Here is a 20,524-nt window from a genome sequence, read left to right as displayed (position 1 = left end):
ACCCGGGCACAGAACAAGGAGGGGTCCAGCTCACACCTCAGCCTGGTGCAAGTCGGGGGGGTGGAGGGGGGCAGCCAGCCGCCTGGACTGAGCGGGCGGCAGCTGAACCCCGCCCACAGCCTAGCAGCACATGGGCTCTGCCGGGGGGAGTGGGGCCTGGTGGCGGTAACAGCACTGACTGCACTGGAGAGAGGAGGGAGGGAGCTGGGAACGGCGAGGGGGCGGGGCCATTCGCTTAGCCAAACAGCTCCTTCCCCTCCCTCGCGGTCGGGAGCGCCTTCCGGGTGGGATTGTGAAATTGTGGCCGCGTGATTAGTCACGAGCTCAGGCGCGCGCGTCCCGGATGATGTATGAGTGCAGCCGGCGCGCGGCGATGGGGTGCGGCGCGCCTCACGTCTTTCGCCTCCGCCTCCTCCTCCTCCTCTGGCTGCTGCCGCCGCCGCCGCCTGTGTCCGTGTCCGGGGTGGCGGGCGTGAGTCCAGCGGCGCTGCCGCTAGTCGTCAACACCTGGGCGTTTAGGAAAGCAACGGAAACAGGTGTCGCTGGCTCCGGGCTTTGCCTCGTGCTGCCCCGGCTGGGCTGGCCGGCTCGTGCGGGCGGGGGGCTGGGGTTGCTGTTGGGGGGCGCGTGTTCTCCTTCGCACCTGTGCCCAGCGCAGGGAGCGGTGCCGCCCAGGGCACTCCCCGCAGCGCCTGGATTGCAGTGGGGTGGGGTGGCTGTGACTCAGGTCTTGCACTGCCCTCCTTGATCGCGTGGGGGAGGCTGGGAAGCAGGGAGAGCTGCTGTTCTTGGGGGTATTGCTGGTGCAGCTATTCAGAAATGCTGATTTAGCTAAACGGCTACAATTGCTGTGGATAGACGACCCCAAAGAAGTTCCTCAGCCAACCTCTCTGCGCTTTTCAGAGTAGCAGCCGTGTTAGTCTGTATTGGCAAAAAGGAGAGGAGGACTTGTGGCACCGTAGAGACTCACCAATTTATTTGTGCATAAGCTTTCGGAATCCGATGAAGTGAGCTGTAGCTCACGAAAGCTTACGCTCAAATAAATTGGTGAGTCTCTAAGGTGCCGCAAGGACTCCTTTTCTCTCTACACTTTGGGGGCCAAACTAGTAATGGAAGTGTTCAAGCAATAGGAAGTGGAACTATAAAAATGTCAGTTAAACATGGGGGGGATGGGATATTTCCTAACTTGGGCATCTGCCCCAACATTTAAATTTTATTAAAAGCTTTGCAAACCAAAGCGTAACAGGAGTGTTTCTATGTTGCTGTCTGTAACTATAGTTTAAAAAACCACCACCATTCCCCACCAATGTTTGAAATCCAAATGGCATACCATTAGGAACCTACACATAAAGGTAATTTGTTTATTTTCCTTTTTGCGTTTTCTCAGTTTGGACCATGAAACACCATAAATTGGGACAAACTTGAGTTTTTACATTACTTTCGCTTCTAATAATCTGAATGGATATTAGTAACATAGGTATTTAAAAGTGTGCTTAAAATATATATATTTTTTTAAAAAAATTCAGTGTTTCTTCAGAATCCGTCCAACATAATGCTTTAGACAGCAGCAATTCTGACCATTATTAGATTTTTTGTTGCTCTGTTTTACCTCTGTTAGGAGGTGTATATTGTAACTTACAGATAAGATGTGTATTTCTGACTCTTACTGTTGCCCCCAAAGACAGATATAGGTTGTAGAGACAGATTTAGAAAATGCACCCAAGCTAGACTACTGTAGTTTTGATATGAATTCTTTCTTGTTAACTCAGTTAAAACCTAATTTTGTCAGCAGTGTACATCACTTGCAATGTAAGGCTCTGTTTCTGCCAACACTTATCCACATGCTTAAATTGACTACTTTTGCATAGTCTCACAGAAACAATGGGGGAATTACTCAGAATAGTCAAGTTTAGGTATGCTATCACCCATGTCTAGTGGAGGTCATAATGGAGGGTGCCAGTATTAGGTCAGGCTGTCCAAATTTGGCAAACGCTCCGAAATTGGTGATATCCTATAGTTAGATTTAGCCAAAGCAGCAAGGTATATGTGCTCCTGGGTCACTTTATTAGCTCGCCATAAAACCACTGACAGTCTAGCTCAGGGATGGGCAAACTTTTTGGCCTGAGGGCCACATCTGAGTATAGAAATTGTATGGTGGGCCATGAATGCTCACAACATTTCTGGTTGGGGTGCGGGCTCTGGCTGGGGGTGTGGGCTCTGGGGTGGAGCTAGAAATGAGGGGTATAGGAAGGGCTGGGGGTAGAGCAGAAGGGTTTGGAGTATGGGAGGGGCTCCGGGCTGAGACAGGAGGTGTGGGGGAGGGGGCTCTGAGCTGGGGCTGAGGGGTTTGGAGTGTGGGAGGGGGCTCTGGATGGGGGGGTGCTTGAGGGCTCAGGGTGGGGCTGAGGGATTTGGGGTGCAGGAAGGTATTCAGGGCTGGGAGAGCAGGAGGGGGATCTGAGTTGGGGCATGAGAGAAGGTCGGGGTGCAGGCTCTGGGTGGCACTTACATCAAGTAGCTCCCGGAAGCAGCAGCATGTCCCTGCTCCGGCTACTACGCAGAGGCGCGGCTCGGCAGCTCCGTACACTGCGCTGTCCATAGGTGCTGCCCATGCAGCTCCTGGCCAATAGGAGCTGCAGAGCCTGTGCTTGAGGTTTGGGTAGCATGTGGAGACCCCTGGTTGCCCCTACATGTAGGAGCCGGAGAGAGGACTTGCCGCTCTTTCCAGGAGCTGCACGGAGCCATGGCACGTGCGGAGTGGGGCAAGCATCCGATCCTGCTCCCTGGCTAGAGCTCGAGGGACGGATTAAAAGGTCTGATGAGCCGGATGCGGCCTGCGGGCCGTAGTTTGCCCACCCCTGCTTTAGCTAGTCGTCTTAGTGCTGCCACATTTACCACCGAGACAAACTGGACTATTGTGTTGACAGGTTATTAAAACCAAAATTCACCACATGCTGAGTTCTTACAGCCCCCAAACCAGTCACTTACCACCAGGTGAAGGTCCACTTCAGATCTCACCAAATACAATGCTGCAGCTAATCCTTTAGTAAACTAACTAAAGATTTATTAACTAAGAAAAGAAATGAGTTATGCAGAGGTTTAAAGCAGGTAAGTTACATTGCAGGTGAATTAAAGCGTGTAAATCCAAAATGCTAGCAGGGATGTTATATTGGATGGTTTTTTATAAGTCTCTCTGATTTTCCCAAGTAGTAGTGGGAACCTCAGTCCTTTGTTCAAAATTTTCCTTGTCAAAATTCAATAGTCCAGGGATGTGGTAGGACAGAAGAAAGAGGTAAAAGGTGCTTTTTGTTCTTGCCTTTTATATCTTGACCTCTCAGCCAGGATTTTTCCAGAAATTTCCTAGGTGTAGACTCAGCAGTTCTTCATATGAATTGCAAATTTTGCTTGCACATTTTGGATGCTATTGTTAGGGTGTCTTCACAGCTCCTTTTGTTACTCCTGAAGGGTTAACCTGTGGATGCTTCGGAGACTCACAACAAGTTCAAGTTACAAACACATAGCAAAATGTCATAACTCCATACACGATATTGATACACACATTATTACAAGACAACTATACACAGCCAATTATAACTTTTTCAGTGATACCATACAAGGTATATTTTGTGCAAGATTTATCACAGTTTTGCAAGTGGTGGTGACCATATTAGTGTAGTCGGTTGCTTTCCCCATTATACAGCATCACATACGCACATAAATATTTGCAGGATCTGGGCCTGTGTCCTAATCCTGCTATTTGTTCCAGAGGGGTGGATCTCTGCACCCATGGGGGACTCCATTAACTTTATTGTGGTTTCACATACACTCAGGGCTCTGATCCCATGAAGCAGTTTGAATGATCAAGGTCTGTGGGCCAAGTTCAGCAGGGCCATTTGTGTTGACTCACATAAAAGGCTTTTTTTGAGCCATAAACTAGATCTCAAAGGATAGATGACAGAGAGGGAGCAGGGAAAAAGATGGTTATTTTTAGTGCTGCATAAATACTGTTTTTAGTTTCTGTTTATTTATATACTTTAAACACTGTTAGGTTTATTTTTATACCTGGCACGTTTTAACTATGGTTAATTGTGTCTGAAATGGCTCTTAAGAAATGCTTTTAATATAACATTTTCCTGTTGTATATTTAAAAAAAATCTTTAAATATGCCATGATCCTGCATAGGTACACAGACTCCATGTGGGCTTGGATATACCTGTGTGAAAGAGTTGGTATGTATGTGTGGCTTTAGTGCTATTCACGCCTTGGAGAGAAGGAGTGCTTTAATTACACAACAGTAAATGATTGTGTTTTTTTTACTTAGTGTCCACAATTATGGTGTATATCATATACTATAATTGTGGACACTGTTGCAACAACTCTCCACTCACAAAAATATTCCATCGCTTCCCATTCAGAAACATTAGCCAATTATGCAAAAAATGTTGACTTTTTATATCCTGAATAGAAGTGAGCTGTAGCTCACGAAAGCTCATGCTCAAATAAATTGGTTAGTCTCTAAGGTGCCACAAGTACTCCTTTTCTTTTTGCGAATACAGACTAACACGGCTGTTACTCTGAAAACTTTCTCTAGTTTCACCTAAGAATAACAACACATAATACAATTTACTTTTACCTGCCATACTTGGTGTAGTTTCATGTGTGTTTTGTTTTTATAATTTTAAATGAAATATTAGACAGTAATTATTTTCACTTACCAGGTGTTTGTGTTGATTACAGCATGGTATATCTTAAAGTCAGGAGGCTCTGAGCTGGATGCAGTAGAGAGAGGTTGCGGTCAGTGTGAGACTGATCAGTGTGATGGAAGTGTGGGGTTTGGAGGAAGTCCAGATGAACATGGAGAAACAACATTAGATGCCATGATTATGGATGGGTAAGAAAGTTACTTGGAGAAGGGAATAATACTAAGGATTTTTAGTACAGTTCAGTATGATGTAAACATTGTTATATGTACCATGCCATCATGTTGATGTGTTCTATAGACATTACACTGCACTCAAACTCTGATATTAACTGATGTGTTCAGGGGTACAGTAGAAAGAAGGAAATATCCAATCAAACAGGGAATAAATCGCCATGGCACCAGGATGTTTGGAAGCTAGCTAAGCATTTTTCTTGCAATCCCTGACATTCATTTCAAATAGCCTGATTGCCAGATAGGGGAGCTAAGGGATGCATATGGAGTTCCTGGATATTGAAGAGTAGAGATTCTCCTTGAAAATTAAACATAATGTACAGTACCTATATGACTGTTTGTCTAAAGAGGCAGAGAAAAGCTTACTTTTGCAGGATTGGGATATCTGGAGGTTTAAGCATAAGCTTAATAGAGAACCATTTGCTCTTTAATTTCCATACAAATTTTACTTTCTTGGCAATTCTGTGTTACGTCTTTTAGACCTTATTCATTGTTTAGGTCTGACCTACACTTTGAAAGTCTTACTAGAGCAACTGGTTTGCTTAGTGGTGCAATTATTTATACCTGAAATACTTAACTAGTAAAACTTAAATATGTATGCATTTATATCAGTACAAAGATGATTTCCACCAGTACAGTATAACGCACCTTTATCTTGATATAACTGCGTTCGGGGATAGATAAAATGGCACAGCTCCTTAGTGTAGACTAGCACAAAGTATCTATAGGAAAAGATATGTCATTGTTTTATTATCCTCTGTTACTGTTTAATATATGCATGCCTTAAATATTTCTCACTTCCATTTTCTTGTTTCAGCAACACCATGGAAGTTGGGGCAGTAGCAGATCTCAGACGTATAAAAAATGCTATTGGTGTAGCACGGAAAGTGATTCAGCACACTAAACACACATTATTAGTGGGGGAGTCGGGTAATTATGTGCTTTATTCAGTTATTTCCAATTCTTATCCTTGTCTTAATTATCACTGTACAATAAGGAGACTTACAATAGATAAATCTTGATAGTGGAGGAATCCCCCACATATATATTCAAATGAATGCTGTTAAGTAGTTGAAAAGCATTTATCCTTCTTTAAGTTTATTAAATATCTACAAATTACCAGGGTTTTTTATTCTGCTATTTCTGCTTGAACTAAAACAAAGGGTTTTATGTTCCCTCTACAGACTCAGCCGCAACTATTAACTTTGAATGCCAGAGCTGTTTGCATATCACTGAAAATGCACATACTAAGTAAAGATGTTTTGACATAAGACACTATATAAATGGAAGCTGGCATATGCCAATATTTCATCTTAAAATACAAGGGAAGCTTTGCTAAAAAAAATGAATGGCAGAATTGGTACTTAATTTTATTTCAAAGTTCATTTTCCTATTTATTGAGCACAGTCATTGTACTTTGCAGTTTAAAAACATACATGAAGACTTTCTGCCTCAGAGCTTGTAAATAAATCAGGTACTGTACAGCTTGGCACAACACACCACGTATTGATAAATTCTATAAACAGTGGAGGTTTCATCTTTTTAAGGTAACTTAATACTTTATTGGTGGATTAATATCTTGTGACTTTATGGAAGAAATGTTACTATGAAGACTTTGGTTGACTTAAGGGCTTTTTAAGTGTAGGGGGCTGCATGGAGGAAGTCATGAAGGCAAAGATTAAATTTAAAAAGAGGTGATGTGGTCAGTGACAAGAAAGGAAGATGAATTTGGCAGTAGCATTTTGGATGGAATGAAGAAAATGAGACAAGACAGAGGAGACAGTTGCTGTAGTTGATGCGAGGACTCCTTTAGGTCTGGAAAGGGAGGGCTGGAGTTTGAGATGCTTTACAGACCTTTTTGATTTGACCAGGAGGCAGTCTCTAGTGACTGTGGTAAGAGGCGTATCAGTAGCATACAAGGGATTCAGGAGGGAATGAGTAGAGTGGGAAGTAAAGAAAGTCACAGTAGACTTTGTGCTTCAAGGTGAAAGGGGTTTGGGATGGGGTAAACTAAAAGATGTGTGGGAATAGCAGAGCAACCTGGAATACCAGGAATGAAGTCTGAGAATGACTAAGAATAATGGAGGTAGGTTTGAACAGAGAGTCAGAGGGGTGACAAGCTTCAGCACCGTGTGTCAGAAGGGTAAAGAAGGTGGAAGGGGGGGAAAAACAAATTCTTTGTGAAGGAAGTTGAGTCATACAATTTTCTCTGGAAGTGCTCAGCGGGATGAGAGCAGGGATGTTGGAAGCCAATATGAGGCATGACACTGGGAAGTGGTAAGGCAAACGCTGACTGGAGAGGACAGCAGACTCACTAGTGTGTGGAGTTGAACTTTAATATCAGTGGAGGAGAGGAAGGCACATTTCTGTTCCACACAAAGTATTAGAAACAATTTTAAAAAAATTGTCCTTAAAATGTACTTAGAACAAACTAGAATGACTTCTTGTAAGAGTTTTTCTACAAGATTGTTTCTGCTTTTATCAAGCTACATCGTCCGATACCCGTATTCTACATATTTCAGCTCTTGTTTGGAGAGTAAAAGAAAAAATATTTGAAACTAGGATAGTCTCCTTAATTTTTCTGTCCACACAGAAGTTTCTTTGAGTGATTGACAGAAAAAAGAACACAACTGTGCCCTTAACTGTTCAGCATAATATAGAATATACTGTAATTGATAGTATTGTAATGTGTGGAAAGTACAGTATATTATTCCTGGTACTAAAATGTTAATGGGAATTCGTTCTGTTTGGTTTTCAGTATTGAAAATAATTGAGTCTTATATTTCTAACTTCCTAAACAGTACTCTGAGTCCTTTTCAGTTTAAGTGATTCCAAATTATATCAGATAGGGAGTATGATAGATGCTTTTTTTTTTAATGAAACCATACTACCTTAGTGCACATTACCCAACAGCTCCACTACAGAAGTCGTAAAAGGAGGATCAATAAACATGAACAAGCAGACTTTTCTTAGCTCATGTGGTCGCTTGCTTGCTTGTTCTAGATACTGAAATGTCAGTAAATATCAGTAACTTTTGCTCATGAAACTCCCAATACATACGTAGCTTTAGAAAAGCAATACAAAATTAACTTCTAAATCAATTGAAAGTTTTTTTTGTAATATTTGGATAAGCGGAAACTCCTAAGAATCTTGTAAAACTATGTATTATGTTCACATAAATGTCAAAGGACTCAAACATGGAAGGGATTGGTAATTTACAAGTCTGTAAACAATTCTGTCTGAATTTGATTTCTTCCAGATTGATAATTCCAAAGATTACTGTAACTAAAAGATGAATTAATAGCATTTTTCTATTTTTTTTCTGTTCATTTACTTTGCATTTGGCTGTGCTTTGTGGCAATTGCTTTCATTCTTTCTCCTGTATAGACAGTCAGTTTACCCTACTATTGATTTGTTTTTCATACTGTGACAATTATAAAAAAAAAAAATTAAGAAATACATAATCAAATTTAAATTTTAGGAAAGTGTGATAGTAAAGCCACAGAAATTGTCAGAGGTACTCAGGGGCAGGTATTGATATCTGAGTCTTTCTCTGCTTACCTCATACTTTAAAAATGTCTAGATATCAAATTGATAGTGTTTTTGTAATTAATTTGCTACTTACAAATTTTTGATTGTTTAAAATTTCCCTGTTACACATAGCACAGTCTTGATTTTGGATGGTATTTGTCCTTTTTGAAAAGTTTTGCTCCTTTTGTAAAGCAACATGTCTGAAGAGAAAGCTCTCTCGTCATAGTCAGAGAGAACATATTTAAATGAAGAAACAAAAAGACACAGTAGATAGCATCTCTCCTCCTAGAAGTGTGGGATATAGCGCCCTCAGTAAAGGAGGAATTGGATGCGATGGTATATCGGAGATTACACTGACATGCTGTTTGTCTGAAGAAGTATATTCTATAGTTTCAGGGGGATGAGCTATATATAAACTAATATTTCATCTTGATCATAACATATAGTGTATGATAAACCTAATGTACTCATGCTACAATATTGCTGAATTTTTCTTTTTGCCTGTTAAAGCCTCACTGTTTGCAGAAAGCATGGGATTTCCTTGTGAAGATTTAACCACTCAGAATTCTCTTTCAATATATTTAAAGTGGCTTAATCAAAGCTGTCAGCCAAACTACTGGAAGGTACAGTATAATTGTTTTATTTTAGAAATTTGACCAACATTGCTTGTTACTCTTGACTTATTAAAGAAATACTTCATATTAAAGGAACAAAGAATGTTCCATTAAATATTTTTTAAAAATCCTGGAATTCTTGTTAATTTGATATACTTGGGGATTGGAAAGCCTGTTTGCTGCCTGATTTGTAGAATTCTGTTAATATTGATGTTAGTACAGTGGTTTTTCATTGAATTTGGAAGAAAATGCTAACCCTCAAAAACAGAGGATGATTTCTCAGTGAGGCATGAGTGCAGAAACTTAAAATTGAGTTTCTAAATGAAATCCCTTAGTGGGAATTAAGGCCTTCATCTTGCAGGTATTTAAACATGAGTGACTTTTACACATGGAAGTAGTCCCATTACAATCATAGGGACTACTCATAGGCTTAAGTCTTTCCAAAATTGAAGCCTAAATTGGTAGTTATAGATCAGGGGTCTCAAACTCAAATTACTTTAGGGCCAGTACCAGTCCTCAAATCCTCCCAGCGGGCCAATAATGTCACTCATGCTGCCCAGAACCTGCCCCCCAAAACTCTGACCCCACCTGCCTAAGGCTCTGGGAGGGAGTTTGGGTTGGGGAGGAAGTATGGGGTAGGGGATTAGGTTGCAGGCTCTGGGAGGTAGTTTGGGTGGGAGAGGAGGTCTGGGGTGCAGGCTCTGGGAGGGAGTTTAGGGTCAGGAGGGTGGGTGTGGGAAGGGGGGGTGCAGGCTCTGGCAGGGAGTTTGGAGGCAGGAGGTGGTATGTGGGGAGGGGGTGGCTCGGAGAGGGGGGTCTGCCGCTTACCTGGGGCTCCAAGGGGGGGTGGGCCGGGGGGCCTCCATGCACTTCTGCCCCAGGCACCACCCCCGCAGCTTCCCATTGGCCACAGGAGCGCTCAAGGCAGGGACAGTGCATAGGCGCAGCACCCCCCACCCCGCAGCCACAGGGAGGGGCCAGCAGACATGTGGAGCGAGCAGGCAGCTGCTACTCAGTTCTGCTGCACTGCTGGGGCCCTGGGCCATTGTAAATCGCCTGGCGGGGAGTGCCTGGGGGCGGCAGGTGGGTTCAAGGGGGGACCTGGCCCCAAAACTGCTGGAGCCCCACAGGCCACATTGGGGAGGTTTGCGGGCTGCAGATGGCCTGCGGGCCATGAGTTTGAGATCCCTGCTGTAGATATGACAATCATAAGTTAGCATGTTTGTCCCTGTGCACAGACTGTTACATGCTTGCAGAGCCCACTCCTCTGTAGGTTGTTGTCTGTTTTTGTATCTGAAATACAGTGGAATTGAGACAGTTTAATTTGGTACATACTCTCTTGCCTATTCATTTACTTGAAAAGGTGTCCTGCCTAAAGTATTACTTGTAACCAAGTTTAGTCATCTTAAGTACAAGAGGATTACTTTATCTTAGTGTGGTACTAACAGCAACTTTGTTTCTGTGGTTTCTTTATCTTGCTGAAGAATGCAAACTTGTTTTGACCAAAGAATGAGTCTTGTGATTGTTCTGCTGCTTTTCTCTAATAGGCACTATCAGATTAACAGATCCTGTACCACACATTATGAAAAGTCAGTCAATTCATCTCTTAATAAGAATATCCATCTCTTTTGTAACTTCAGTACAACTGTGCATTAGATATCTTAAAATATTGTACAATGGATTTAGATTTTTGTTGCAGTAGTTTGTTTAAAATGCATCTTTACTGAAATATTAAAGACTCATATGAATAAAATATTGATTACAGAATGTAATACCAGATGCCTCAAAATCCTGTGGACCATACAAACAGGCTAAACAATTAAATAGTGAAGAATGGATCAACTCACAGAAAAGAATAAATATTCATAATCATGATACAATTGGTAACACTCTTTGGTTCTTTTATGCTAAAAGATGTATTCACTTTTTTGCTTCATGATCAACTCAGTCTTACTGAGTTCAAATAAATTATTTCAGACTGGTAGTATACCAGATATACAGCACCATTTTCAAGTGTGTGTACTATTTATGCACGTGTTATAAAGGAGTTGGTTGCAACTCTTTAGTCAATTTAGGGTTTGTAAATCTAGAATCTATTTTAATGTTTCCTCTTCTTTTTAACTTTTTGATTTGAGCAACAGCATTGTTTGCAAATTTGTATGTTTAAAATAGGTTAGGAGTAATAGTCTTGTAAAGCATTTTTGGTTGTTGCATCGTAGGCAATTTTGTATGTTTATAACATTTTCTTGTATTTCATGATTGATTTTTCACATTGTCGGCATAGCAGACGTTCCAGAACTGCAGACTTTGGAGAGACCTTTCCAGACAACTCAGTACAGATTATTTATCTATATTTTGTCAGTTACATTTTATCTTCTGCATTTTGGACTGGATCTTTGTCATGCAAAAAATCTTCAAAATTTTCATTACCAAAGAATTACCACTTAAAATTTTAAGTGCTGACACACACACACACATTCATCAAAGTACTTAAGAACGTGCCTAATTGACTTCAGTGGGACTACTTACTGCTTTAAGAATCTTTCTGAATTGAGGTCTGAATTCTATAATTGCTGGAAGTAGGGGGGTGCTAAGATTGGTGGGTCATGTGTTGAATATGTCACCTCTTCATTTGTACTTGGTTAAGGTAGTTAAGCTTTATTAATGTATTTTCAAGTGTGTGTTTATACTAGTGGCTTTTTTGGACTCTTTAAAATTTGGATAAAAAAATTCACTGGAGAATTTAAATTATACTTATTATTGTTTTACCAAGAATGATTATATATGGCCCAATTTTCAAATGTTTTAAAATACCAATATTTAGGTCCCTCTGAAAATCACAGCTCAGGTGTAAAACTTCATTTTAAAAATAGAGCCCTTACAAGGGCTATAAATATATGATCAGTTTTTATGCTGCTGAATTGTAACCGATGTTTTAACAAATATATGAGAAATTATTCTTGTTAAGCTTCACCATTGTTTAAATTTATAGGCATGATTGTAATTGGTGGTTCCGGAAATGTTGCAGTTGGGACATCTACAAATGGTGCAGTCCACAAAATCCAGGGGTTAGTACTTGTAGTTTGAGAAAAATACATATGGTATTTGTAATCCTTGATTTCATGTAATTATCTGTGTAGGTGAGGTGATATTTTGCTTATCTAAATGATCGTGTTTATACAGGGACTAGCACAACAGGGCCCCATTTTCTGGTGGGTCTTTAAGGTGCTGCTGCAATTACAATTTTTAGTGGGCTTGTTTTTTCAACTTTGTGTATAAATATAGTAGAAGTTACTTTAGGCCTGCTTTTTTATTTTTTTTTCATTTTTAAATGGGAGCAAGAATAGGTTCTTTATGAGCATTGTCTAAAGAATGTGTAGATCTAGGGTTACCCCTTGCATATTTGATGTTGAATTGAGTTTGTTGCTTTATGCTTGTAATAGCCTGGTGGCCCCTTTAAAAGCTTTTTTTTAAAAAAAAAAAAATGACATATGACCCATGTTTTCACTCTTGAAAGTTAAAGAAACTTTAAAAAAACTCATGTCAATGATAAATTTGATTTGGAGTGACTCAATAAATATCTCCAGAACTTTAGGAGTCTCAACAGGATCAAGGAATGAGGCCTTGTTTACACATGGACCTATTCAGGACCTATTCCTGAATAACTCTGTATGAACTCTCTTATTCAAGAATGAGCGCCTTTTTCCAGATTTGCTAAATCCACTGTCAAAGTGGACTAAACTGAAACAGAAACCTTCTGTATCTTGAAGGAAGAATACTCTGGAAAGCTGAAACTGTGGAACAGTCACTATTTCACCGAGTGATTTTGCTTTTTTCTTGGCAGTGTATTTAAGTGCCCAAGTGTCAGTCCTTATTACTGAGAGTAGAGAGCTCTCATTAACGTGGTGTAAGATTAGGAGTTCCTGGAATATGAAACTGTAAAATCCTGGTGTATTCTCATTGCTGCTATTTATGTTGTGTTGTGTTTTGTTTAAACAAGAACCCAGTCTAAGAATTTGCCTTTTAAATATTGGGTCTAGTTCTGCTCTGGTACACTGATACAACCCCACTGGCTTCAGCCAGGTTGCACAATAGTGTAACTGGGACCAGTATTTGGCCCATTATAACTGTCTTCATTTTAACTTGATGTTTCTTTTCCTTCCTCTATATAGTCGTGTAGGGGACTCTCCAATAGCTGGAGCTGGAGCCTATGCTGATAGTACAATTGGAGGAGCGGCAGCCACTGGAGATGGTGATATCATGATGCGCTTTTTGCCCAGGTTTGTCCCTTTGGGGAAGATTGCTTACATTTTTGCCAGAGAATTCCTGTGAAACAAATCAACAAATAAAGTGATGAATTAATAAAATCGTTGGTTTTGTTGGCTGCTTAACATATTTGGCCATTGCTTCCTTTTTTATTCATACCAATCAACATGGCCAAAAATACCAGACTAGCCCCACATCCTCTCTTACAGACAACAAATCACTTACCAATTCTTTAACATGTTTTCTGCTACCTCATTGAAAATCCTGCAAACGTTGCCAAACCTGGGCTTTGACAGAAGAAATGAGTGGATTTCAGATCTAAATGTACTCCACCAAAAATGCTTTGTGTCCTACACTCAAGTTTCAGTTGTGGGAACAAACACTTCTTAAGTGTTAGGAAGAAGAGAAAGTGGTCTCAGAGGTGGCTATTTTCTTCACCAGTGGAATTGTATATAGTCAGCATCTTACTTTGTGCCTGCTCCTTTTCATTTCCAAAAAATGGTGTAGTCTGTTTAAAATCTGGGTGCCTGAATTTTGCAAATGGTCTTCATGGGTAGCCTCAAATAGAATATATTGCAGTACTCCATTCTGGAGGTTACAGAGACATTGATATTTACAATAGATTTCAGATCACAAGATAATAGTTAAGATGCTAAGTCCTCTTTTAAGCAGCTTGAAGAACTGTTTGCAAAAGCTTGGAATACCAGTGCTTTATGCATTCCGGTTTTGGGAAATGACTGGACTAGAAGACACTGTCTATGTCCTTTCTGTTTGTCAGTGTGCTTGTCTTGTGCAGAATAGGGTGTGTAATCTAAAGCAGAATAGCTCTGAATTGTCAAACGTCCAGAAAACAGTAATTATTTTGCCCCTTGATTTTTTCACTTCTGAAATGTTGATGTATGATATAAGTTAATATCTCAAAATAATTGACTTATGAGGAAACAAACTATGGACGATAGCTCTACATTCAAATTTTTATCCGGCTCAGGTGAATAGATAGGGGTTTTTTTTGGTAACTTGTATTTCTGTGACAGAAGATATTGAGTCCAGAGATAAGGAACTTCCCAAAATGTGATGATAGTCCTCCTCCAAAGTGCCAGATTTGAAGCTCATTCCCTCCTTACTTGAGTTTCTCTTATTGTAACAAGACATAGTGGCTTGATACACAGTATTTATGTTTTCTGAAATCAGAACAGACTACTCCTTTTAGGCCCATGTTGTGCTGTTACTCAAAATTGTTGACTTTTGAGATTGTGCATTGTGGAAATGTAGAACTGGTTAGCAGTATCGTTAGTCTAATGATATTATGTGGTGTTACTATAGATATGAAGGTATTTAGTTCGGTTTTGCATTTAAAATAAAACACCTTTTAAAAAAAGAAAACCTTTTGAAGCTTCATGGCAAATCTGAGACAACTTTTATAAAAAAAACAAAACAAAAAAACCCCAAAACACTTCATTAATGAGGAAAAACAGCAATTCAGCAGTTCTTGCAAACTCCAAGCAGGAAAGGAGTTGATCAGTAGCTTAGTCTCCAGTTTTGTATTTGTGTTCATATGAACAAAGCAAAATAATTTACTTTGTTCATATGAAGTGGACATGAATTGCCATATTTTTGTATCACTAACTGAATACCGTAATATCTTCAACATGGAGATTTGGCCAGTAGTTTTTTTTTTCCCCTGTACTCCAGTAATTGATGGAGTTCTGAGCTATCATATTTTAGAATGTCTATTTTGATTATATTCAGTCATAATGAGTGTAACTTCTGATTTGTTTCCTAAATCAGCTATCAAGCAGTGGAGTATATGAGGACAGGAACAGATCCAGCTATAGCTTGCCAGAAAGTTATTTCCAGGATCCAGAAGTATGCTCCATACTTCTTTGGTGCTGTTATCTGTGCCAACACAACTGGAAGTTTTGGTATATATTACTGTTATATTTTGTTCAACACAGAGAACTTTGACACAGACGAGTGAAACATAGAGATGTATTTTAAAGCAGCAGGCTGCAACTTTAACCAATATTGGGGAGTAGGGGGAGCAAGGGGATTTTCCACTCTTACTATCAAATACCAGATATTTTATTAGGTCTGGAAGTACATAATTAAATGGTATCCTGCCAAACACCCCATAAATCCAGGTTGGCCCTCTTCAGCCTAATACCTTAAGATTTGTACAGAACTTTCCTGGAGGAGTTAGTAAATACTCGAAACTATTTATAACCTCAATTTCTCATATTTTTATAGGTATGATTAATTTGAAGGTTTATAAAAAAAATTAAAAATCCCAAACATCTTTAGGATATGGCATAAGGCAGTCTGAATGTGACTGTAACACAGCTTCAAAGCAATCCAAGATCAGTCATTATGCTGGGCATCTCATTAGTAAACTCTTAGATCAGTAGAAAGTAAAATTTGCTGATCAATATGGCTTATTGGGTAGACTGCTTGTTGTAGATCTTTGATCTCTCTTCCCACAGTTCTGTATTTGAGCGATTATAGTTGTAGGAACGCATTACACTCATCACTATTTTTTTTCTAATTTACATTACTAAGTTTATTAAGTGCACTACACTGGTAATGAGCATGCTGTTTCCACATGAAAAGTAAAATGCTTTTGAGAAATCTCAATGTTGGGTTAAACAGATTGTAAAAGGAAATTACACCATTGTACCAGAATTAGTAATTGGATCTTTAGAAGATGAAATATGACAGACATACTAATCCTATAGGGAATAGGCAGGTCACTTTTGTTTCTTTTTTTTTCCTTTCCCAGGTGCTGCCTGCAATAAAGTTCCAGGATTCACTCAGTTTCACTTCATGGTTTATAGTCCTTTGCTAAATCAGCCATCTGAGCAAGTAGTAGACTGCATTTAATTTTTTGTGTACCAACTGCATTTACACTTAAAGACCAAGGAGGAAAAGAAGGCTGAAAAGGCTCACTGACTGCCATTTTACAAAGTGTTTGCAGTTTCCTTTTGCACAGATATTTGAGGAAGAGTAATGTATGTGGAGATAGCACATATCACTCTCACTTTTTTTAATGTATTTTGTTTTATTACCATGTCACCAGTATGTCAGTAAACTTCATCTGTAGTTTCTCAATCTAGCAAACGAATCTGTTAATCTGGCGGGTTATTTCTAGATTCTGGTGGGTAAGTTGGCTTCATCTACAGGATGAACAAATTTGACTTTTTTTTTTTAGATTCCAGGATACTGTATAGAGATCCAAAATATCTACTGATGATAAAGTGGTATTTCAAAATACTCAGCTGGTGTATGTGGATGACTATAGTTTAAAATGGGAAATGCCTTTTGGAACCAGTCTCAAATACAGATGAAAGTTTGCACGACTGTTGTACCAAGAAGAACTGGAGAACAATTTCATGTCTGAATGGAGAGCAGCAAAGTAAGCTTCTGCTTTTGTGGTGATGCTTCATCGTTCCATGATGTTCAGTCACAGTGATGCAGTATTACATTGCAAATGTTATCCTGCAGTGTCAGGAAGTTACTCTATTTTGTGGCTTTTTGTGACTCAGGTACACTCCCTCCTTTCTTCCTTTATTTCTGGGAACAAATGAAGATGTTTCTTATTACCTTCCAATCCCAAAGTGTTGGGTAGGATCCCAGCAACTGACTCATTTTCAGAAGATGGCTTCCATACTGTGCTCTCCTTTTCACTTCCCATGTTGTGTTCTGTCAGCGTGAGCAGTGCTGCTGTGATCAGCATTCCATTGCTGCCTAAGCTCAGGTAAAGCACCCATCAGATGTACAGATTCCGAGCCCACAGGTCAGTTCTAGAAGAACTGTGGGTGGAATAAGACTGATTTTTCTGTATTAAGTGTTTCACTGGCCATAATTCATTTTTGTAAATCTCTTAATTTTAACAGTCCTTTTTGGCAACTGAACCCCAGATTAATAAATTAGAGGTGATAAGTAACAGTCAGCATGGATTTGTCAAGAACAAATCGTGTCAAAGCAACCTGATAGTTTTCTTTGACAGGGTAACAAGCCTTGTGTATAGGGGGGAAGTGGTAGATATGGTATAGCTTGACTTTACTAAGGCTTTTGATCCTGTCTCGTAAGCAAACTAGGGAAATGCAACCTAGATGGAGCTACTATAAGGTGAGTGCATAACTGGTTGGAAAATCGTTCCCAGAGAGTAGTTATCAGTAGTTCAGTCATGCTGAAGGGCATAACGAATGGGGTCAAGCAGGGATCGGTTCTGGGTCCGGTTCTGTTCAATATCTTCATCAATTATTTAGGTAATGGCACAGAGAGTAAACTTACAAAGTTTGCAGACAATACCAAGGTGGGAGGGGTTGTAAGTGCTTTGGAGGATAGGATTAAAATTTAAAATGATCTGGACAGACTGGAAAAATGGTCTGAAGTAAATAGATGAAATTCAATAAGGACAAATGTAAAGTACTCCACTTAGAAAGGAGTTGTTACAAGGAGGAGGGAGAAAAATTGATCTTAACCTCTGAGGAGAGGACAAGAAGCAATAGGCTTAAATTGCAGCAAGGGTGGTTTAGGCTGGACATTAGGGAAAAACTTCCTAACTGTCAGGGTAGTTAAGCACTGAACTAAATTGCCAAGGGAAGTTGTGGAATCTCCATCATTGGGGATTTTTAAGAGCAGGTTGGACAAACACCTGTCAGGGACTTTCTAGATAATACTTAGTCCTGCTTTGAGTGCACGGGACTAGACTAGATAACCTCTCGAGGTCCCTTCCAGTTCTATGATTCTATGAAATTCTGGGAACTGTCCTTCTGATGCCTAAGTGTGGAAATACAGTACTTTCTCCCATGTTTCCTCACTAGTCATTATATAAAAACTTACACTGATAGATCTCTTGTCTGTGGTCTTTGGATATAGACATTACTGCTTGAGAGGTATAGATTTGTTTTCTTTCTTTAAATTACTAATCAGTAATCTGTCGCAAGTCAGGATGCACTACAATAACGCAACTTATAAAAATACTTCTCTTTTTACTGGCAAAATTTAGCTTGGGGTTTTTTGGCTGCTATTTATTTGTTTGGTAGTGTAATAAACTGTACTGTTTTCTGTAAACTTTTCCTAGCCGCAAGCAAGCTGCCACTTCAAATATGTCACTCCTTTAGTAACTTGTTACTGTTCTTGTGCTGGCTTCAATTTTTTTTTTTTTTTTTAAATTAGTTTCTTCTCCCTGGTTTCTCAGGTTGTGATAATACCTTTACCCATAGATGGCGCTCAACTACTCCCATTTGCGCAAGGTTTTAAATATTGATTCTTGTAGCATCAGTTTTCTCCATTTAATTAGAATTTTCCTATCCCCAGCCTGCCACTTGTATTGAAAATTGAATTATGAGGTTGTCAGTTCTCTTTGTAGGATGCTTAGTAAATGGAAATGCTTCCTTTGTCCTTGTTCTGCTCTGTGAGTGCCCTCGCCCCTGCCCCCCTCCACACACACACGCTTTGTAGGTTACACCTCTAAAGGAGCAATTGCATGTATACAATGGAATTTTATCTTTAGAGAACAAAATTGAGTACCTAGGACCCTGAGAGTGCTATTTCTCATTTCATCTCCTACTACATCTCATTTGCAGATACCAAGTTTTATTTATAATGTACTGCCATAGATTTTTGAAGATCTGTTTTAAAGAATCTTTGATCTTCCTTCTAACTTAGCAGGCTTGCTGATCAATTGATTAAATCAAGAGCTTGAGATTGATAAGGAAATTTAAAAGGGGGAAAAAAGTAAAATACTTATGGTATGATATGGTCATTTTAAATTAGCTCTGTCTACTTGAACAAAACCACTGGGTAATGCAAGCTTACTTTAATGTATCTTAATTTTTTGGTGTCCTTGAAAACTCTGCATTAAAATGGTCGTTGCCTTATGTTCTTAGTGTCTATGTTTTTAAAAGCTGGAAAGTCTTCCAGACAAGACTGGCTGTTGTTTTTAATGACCTGCTATTAACTGTTCTGTTGATGAAGTTCAATTTGGAGGATTCATTTCCTTCACTAGCTGTTGAATGTGGATTAAAAAGGTGCTTTAAGAACACTTGTGGAAGGTTTTCATGGGTTTGAATTAACTATTCAGAATGCTTTTCCTCTGTAAAAGTGTCAATTCTCTGTACATCTTGTTAATTTTTATGCAAACAAGTAGTCAAAGGGCTAGATAAACAATAGGACTTAAGCAAGTAAGGCCAATATTTAAGCACAACTTAGATCCTGAAAATTCTTGCTCAGCTGCTGCTTAACTCTGAAAGCACCTAAGTTGCCACTAGTGGGCATACATAAAACCCTCAGGTCTGATGACCCTGAGCTGCTTGGAGTTCTAGCTCAAGTCTAAGTCTCAGTGGAATTCTCAGACAAGGTGTTCCCCCATCTGTCTTGTGTGATCCAGTGGGCATGCGCAGAGCTTTCCTAACCTGCACAAAAGGCAGCTAAATTTGGGTGGAGAATGTCCAGAATATGTGACAGCTCAGCTGTGATGTGAGAAACTTGTCCTCAGATCCCCACTCTGGTTGATTTGGAGCAGGGACTTCAACTTAGGTCTCCTATATCCCATGTGAATGACCTACACACTAGAGTTTGGGATATTCTCCTGTTAGAACTGTTCCATGTTCTATCAATTAAATAGTCCTTGGGCTGCTGAGGGGAGAGTGAATGTATAGCTCCCAAGAAGCAGGACTGAGCTATTGAGGTTTGAGCTCGACATAGTAGAGAACAAAGGGGTGTGTGTGTGTGTGTGTGTGTGTATATATATATATATATATATATATGTATATATATATATATATGTATATATATATATATATATATATATATGTATATATATATATATATAAAAAAAGGATATAAAATTGGGTTGGGGGAAAAGGGGAGCAATGCAATGGGAACTCTTCCAATTTCTTCCCTTTTGAGGAGGCTTGAATATGCCAGGGAGCATATTCTGCTGCGCACCTTGGGTCTGGCCCTCCTTGGCAGAATTTGGCTGCCTCTCAGTGAGACATGGATACCAGTTATGTGGGATTGTTTGCATTTTAAGGCCTGAATAATATTGCTTCCATTTAAATTAAACCTGTAACCTAAACATAATAAAATTTATACCATTTAGGAACAAGTTATTGTGAGTATACAAGAACTTAGCCCTCTGGGGGGGGGGGGGGGGCGGGAAGGGTGTTAAGTGTTT

The 20,524-nt window shown here is 39.6% G+C and overlaps 1 protein-coding gene across 2 annotated transcripts; it reads left to right on the top strand.

Annotated features, from left to right (window-relative positions):
- The first annotated feature begins 284 nt into the window (after positions 1 to 284).
- AGA (aspartylglucosaminidase) lies at positions 285 to 19,390 on the top strand. Of its 2 annotated transcripts, XR_007356362.2 has the most exons (10): positions 285 to 536; positions 4,738 to 4,891; positions 5,751 to 5,863; positions 8,975 to 9,087; positions 10,844 to 10,961; positions 12,071 to 12,146; positions 13,251 to 13,358; positions 15,133 to 15,266; positions 16,121 to 16,349; positions 16,550 to 19,390. XR_007356362.2 is itself a non-coding variant. In XM_048847813.2 (9 exons), the coding sequence occupies exons 1-9, from the start codon at positions 344 to 346 to the stop codon at positions 16,219 to 16,221; spliced, it is 1,110 nt and encodes a 369-aa protein (XP_048703770.2). In that variant the 5' UTR covers positions 285 to 343; the 3' UTR covers positions 16,222 to 19,390. The 2 variants fall into 2 exon arrangements, 1 of the variants encoding a protein (XP_048703770.2); XM_048847813.2 differs by having other exon boundaries at positions 16,121 to 19,390.
- Positions 19,391 to 20,524: the final 1,134 nt, after the last annotated feature.

The sequence above is a fragment of the Caretta caretta genome, chromosome 4 (genome assembly GCF_965140235.1).
Source record: "Caretta caretta isolate rCarCar2 chromosome 4, rCarCar1.hap1, whole genome shotgun sequence".
NCBI lineage: Eukaryota > Metazoa > Chordata > Testudines > Cheloniidae > Caretta > Caretta caretta.
This window is presented reverse-complemented; position numbering and strand designations above follow the sequence as displayed.

Bases quoted from the DNA above. Each gene is read 5' to 3' on its own strand.
- AGA (XM_048847813.2), top strand. From the start codon at position 344: ATGATGTATGAGTGCAGCCGGCGCGCGGCGATGGGGTGCGGCGCGCCT. The intron at 4,892-5,750 runs GTAAGAAAGTTA...TTCTTGTTTCAG, and splicing joins GATGCCATGATTATGGATGG to CAACACCATGGAAGTTGGGG. The intron at 15,267-16,120 runs GTATATATTACT...TTCCTTTCCCAG, and splicing joins CAACACAACTGGAAGTTTTG to GTGCTGCCTGCAATAAAGTT.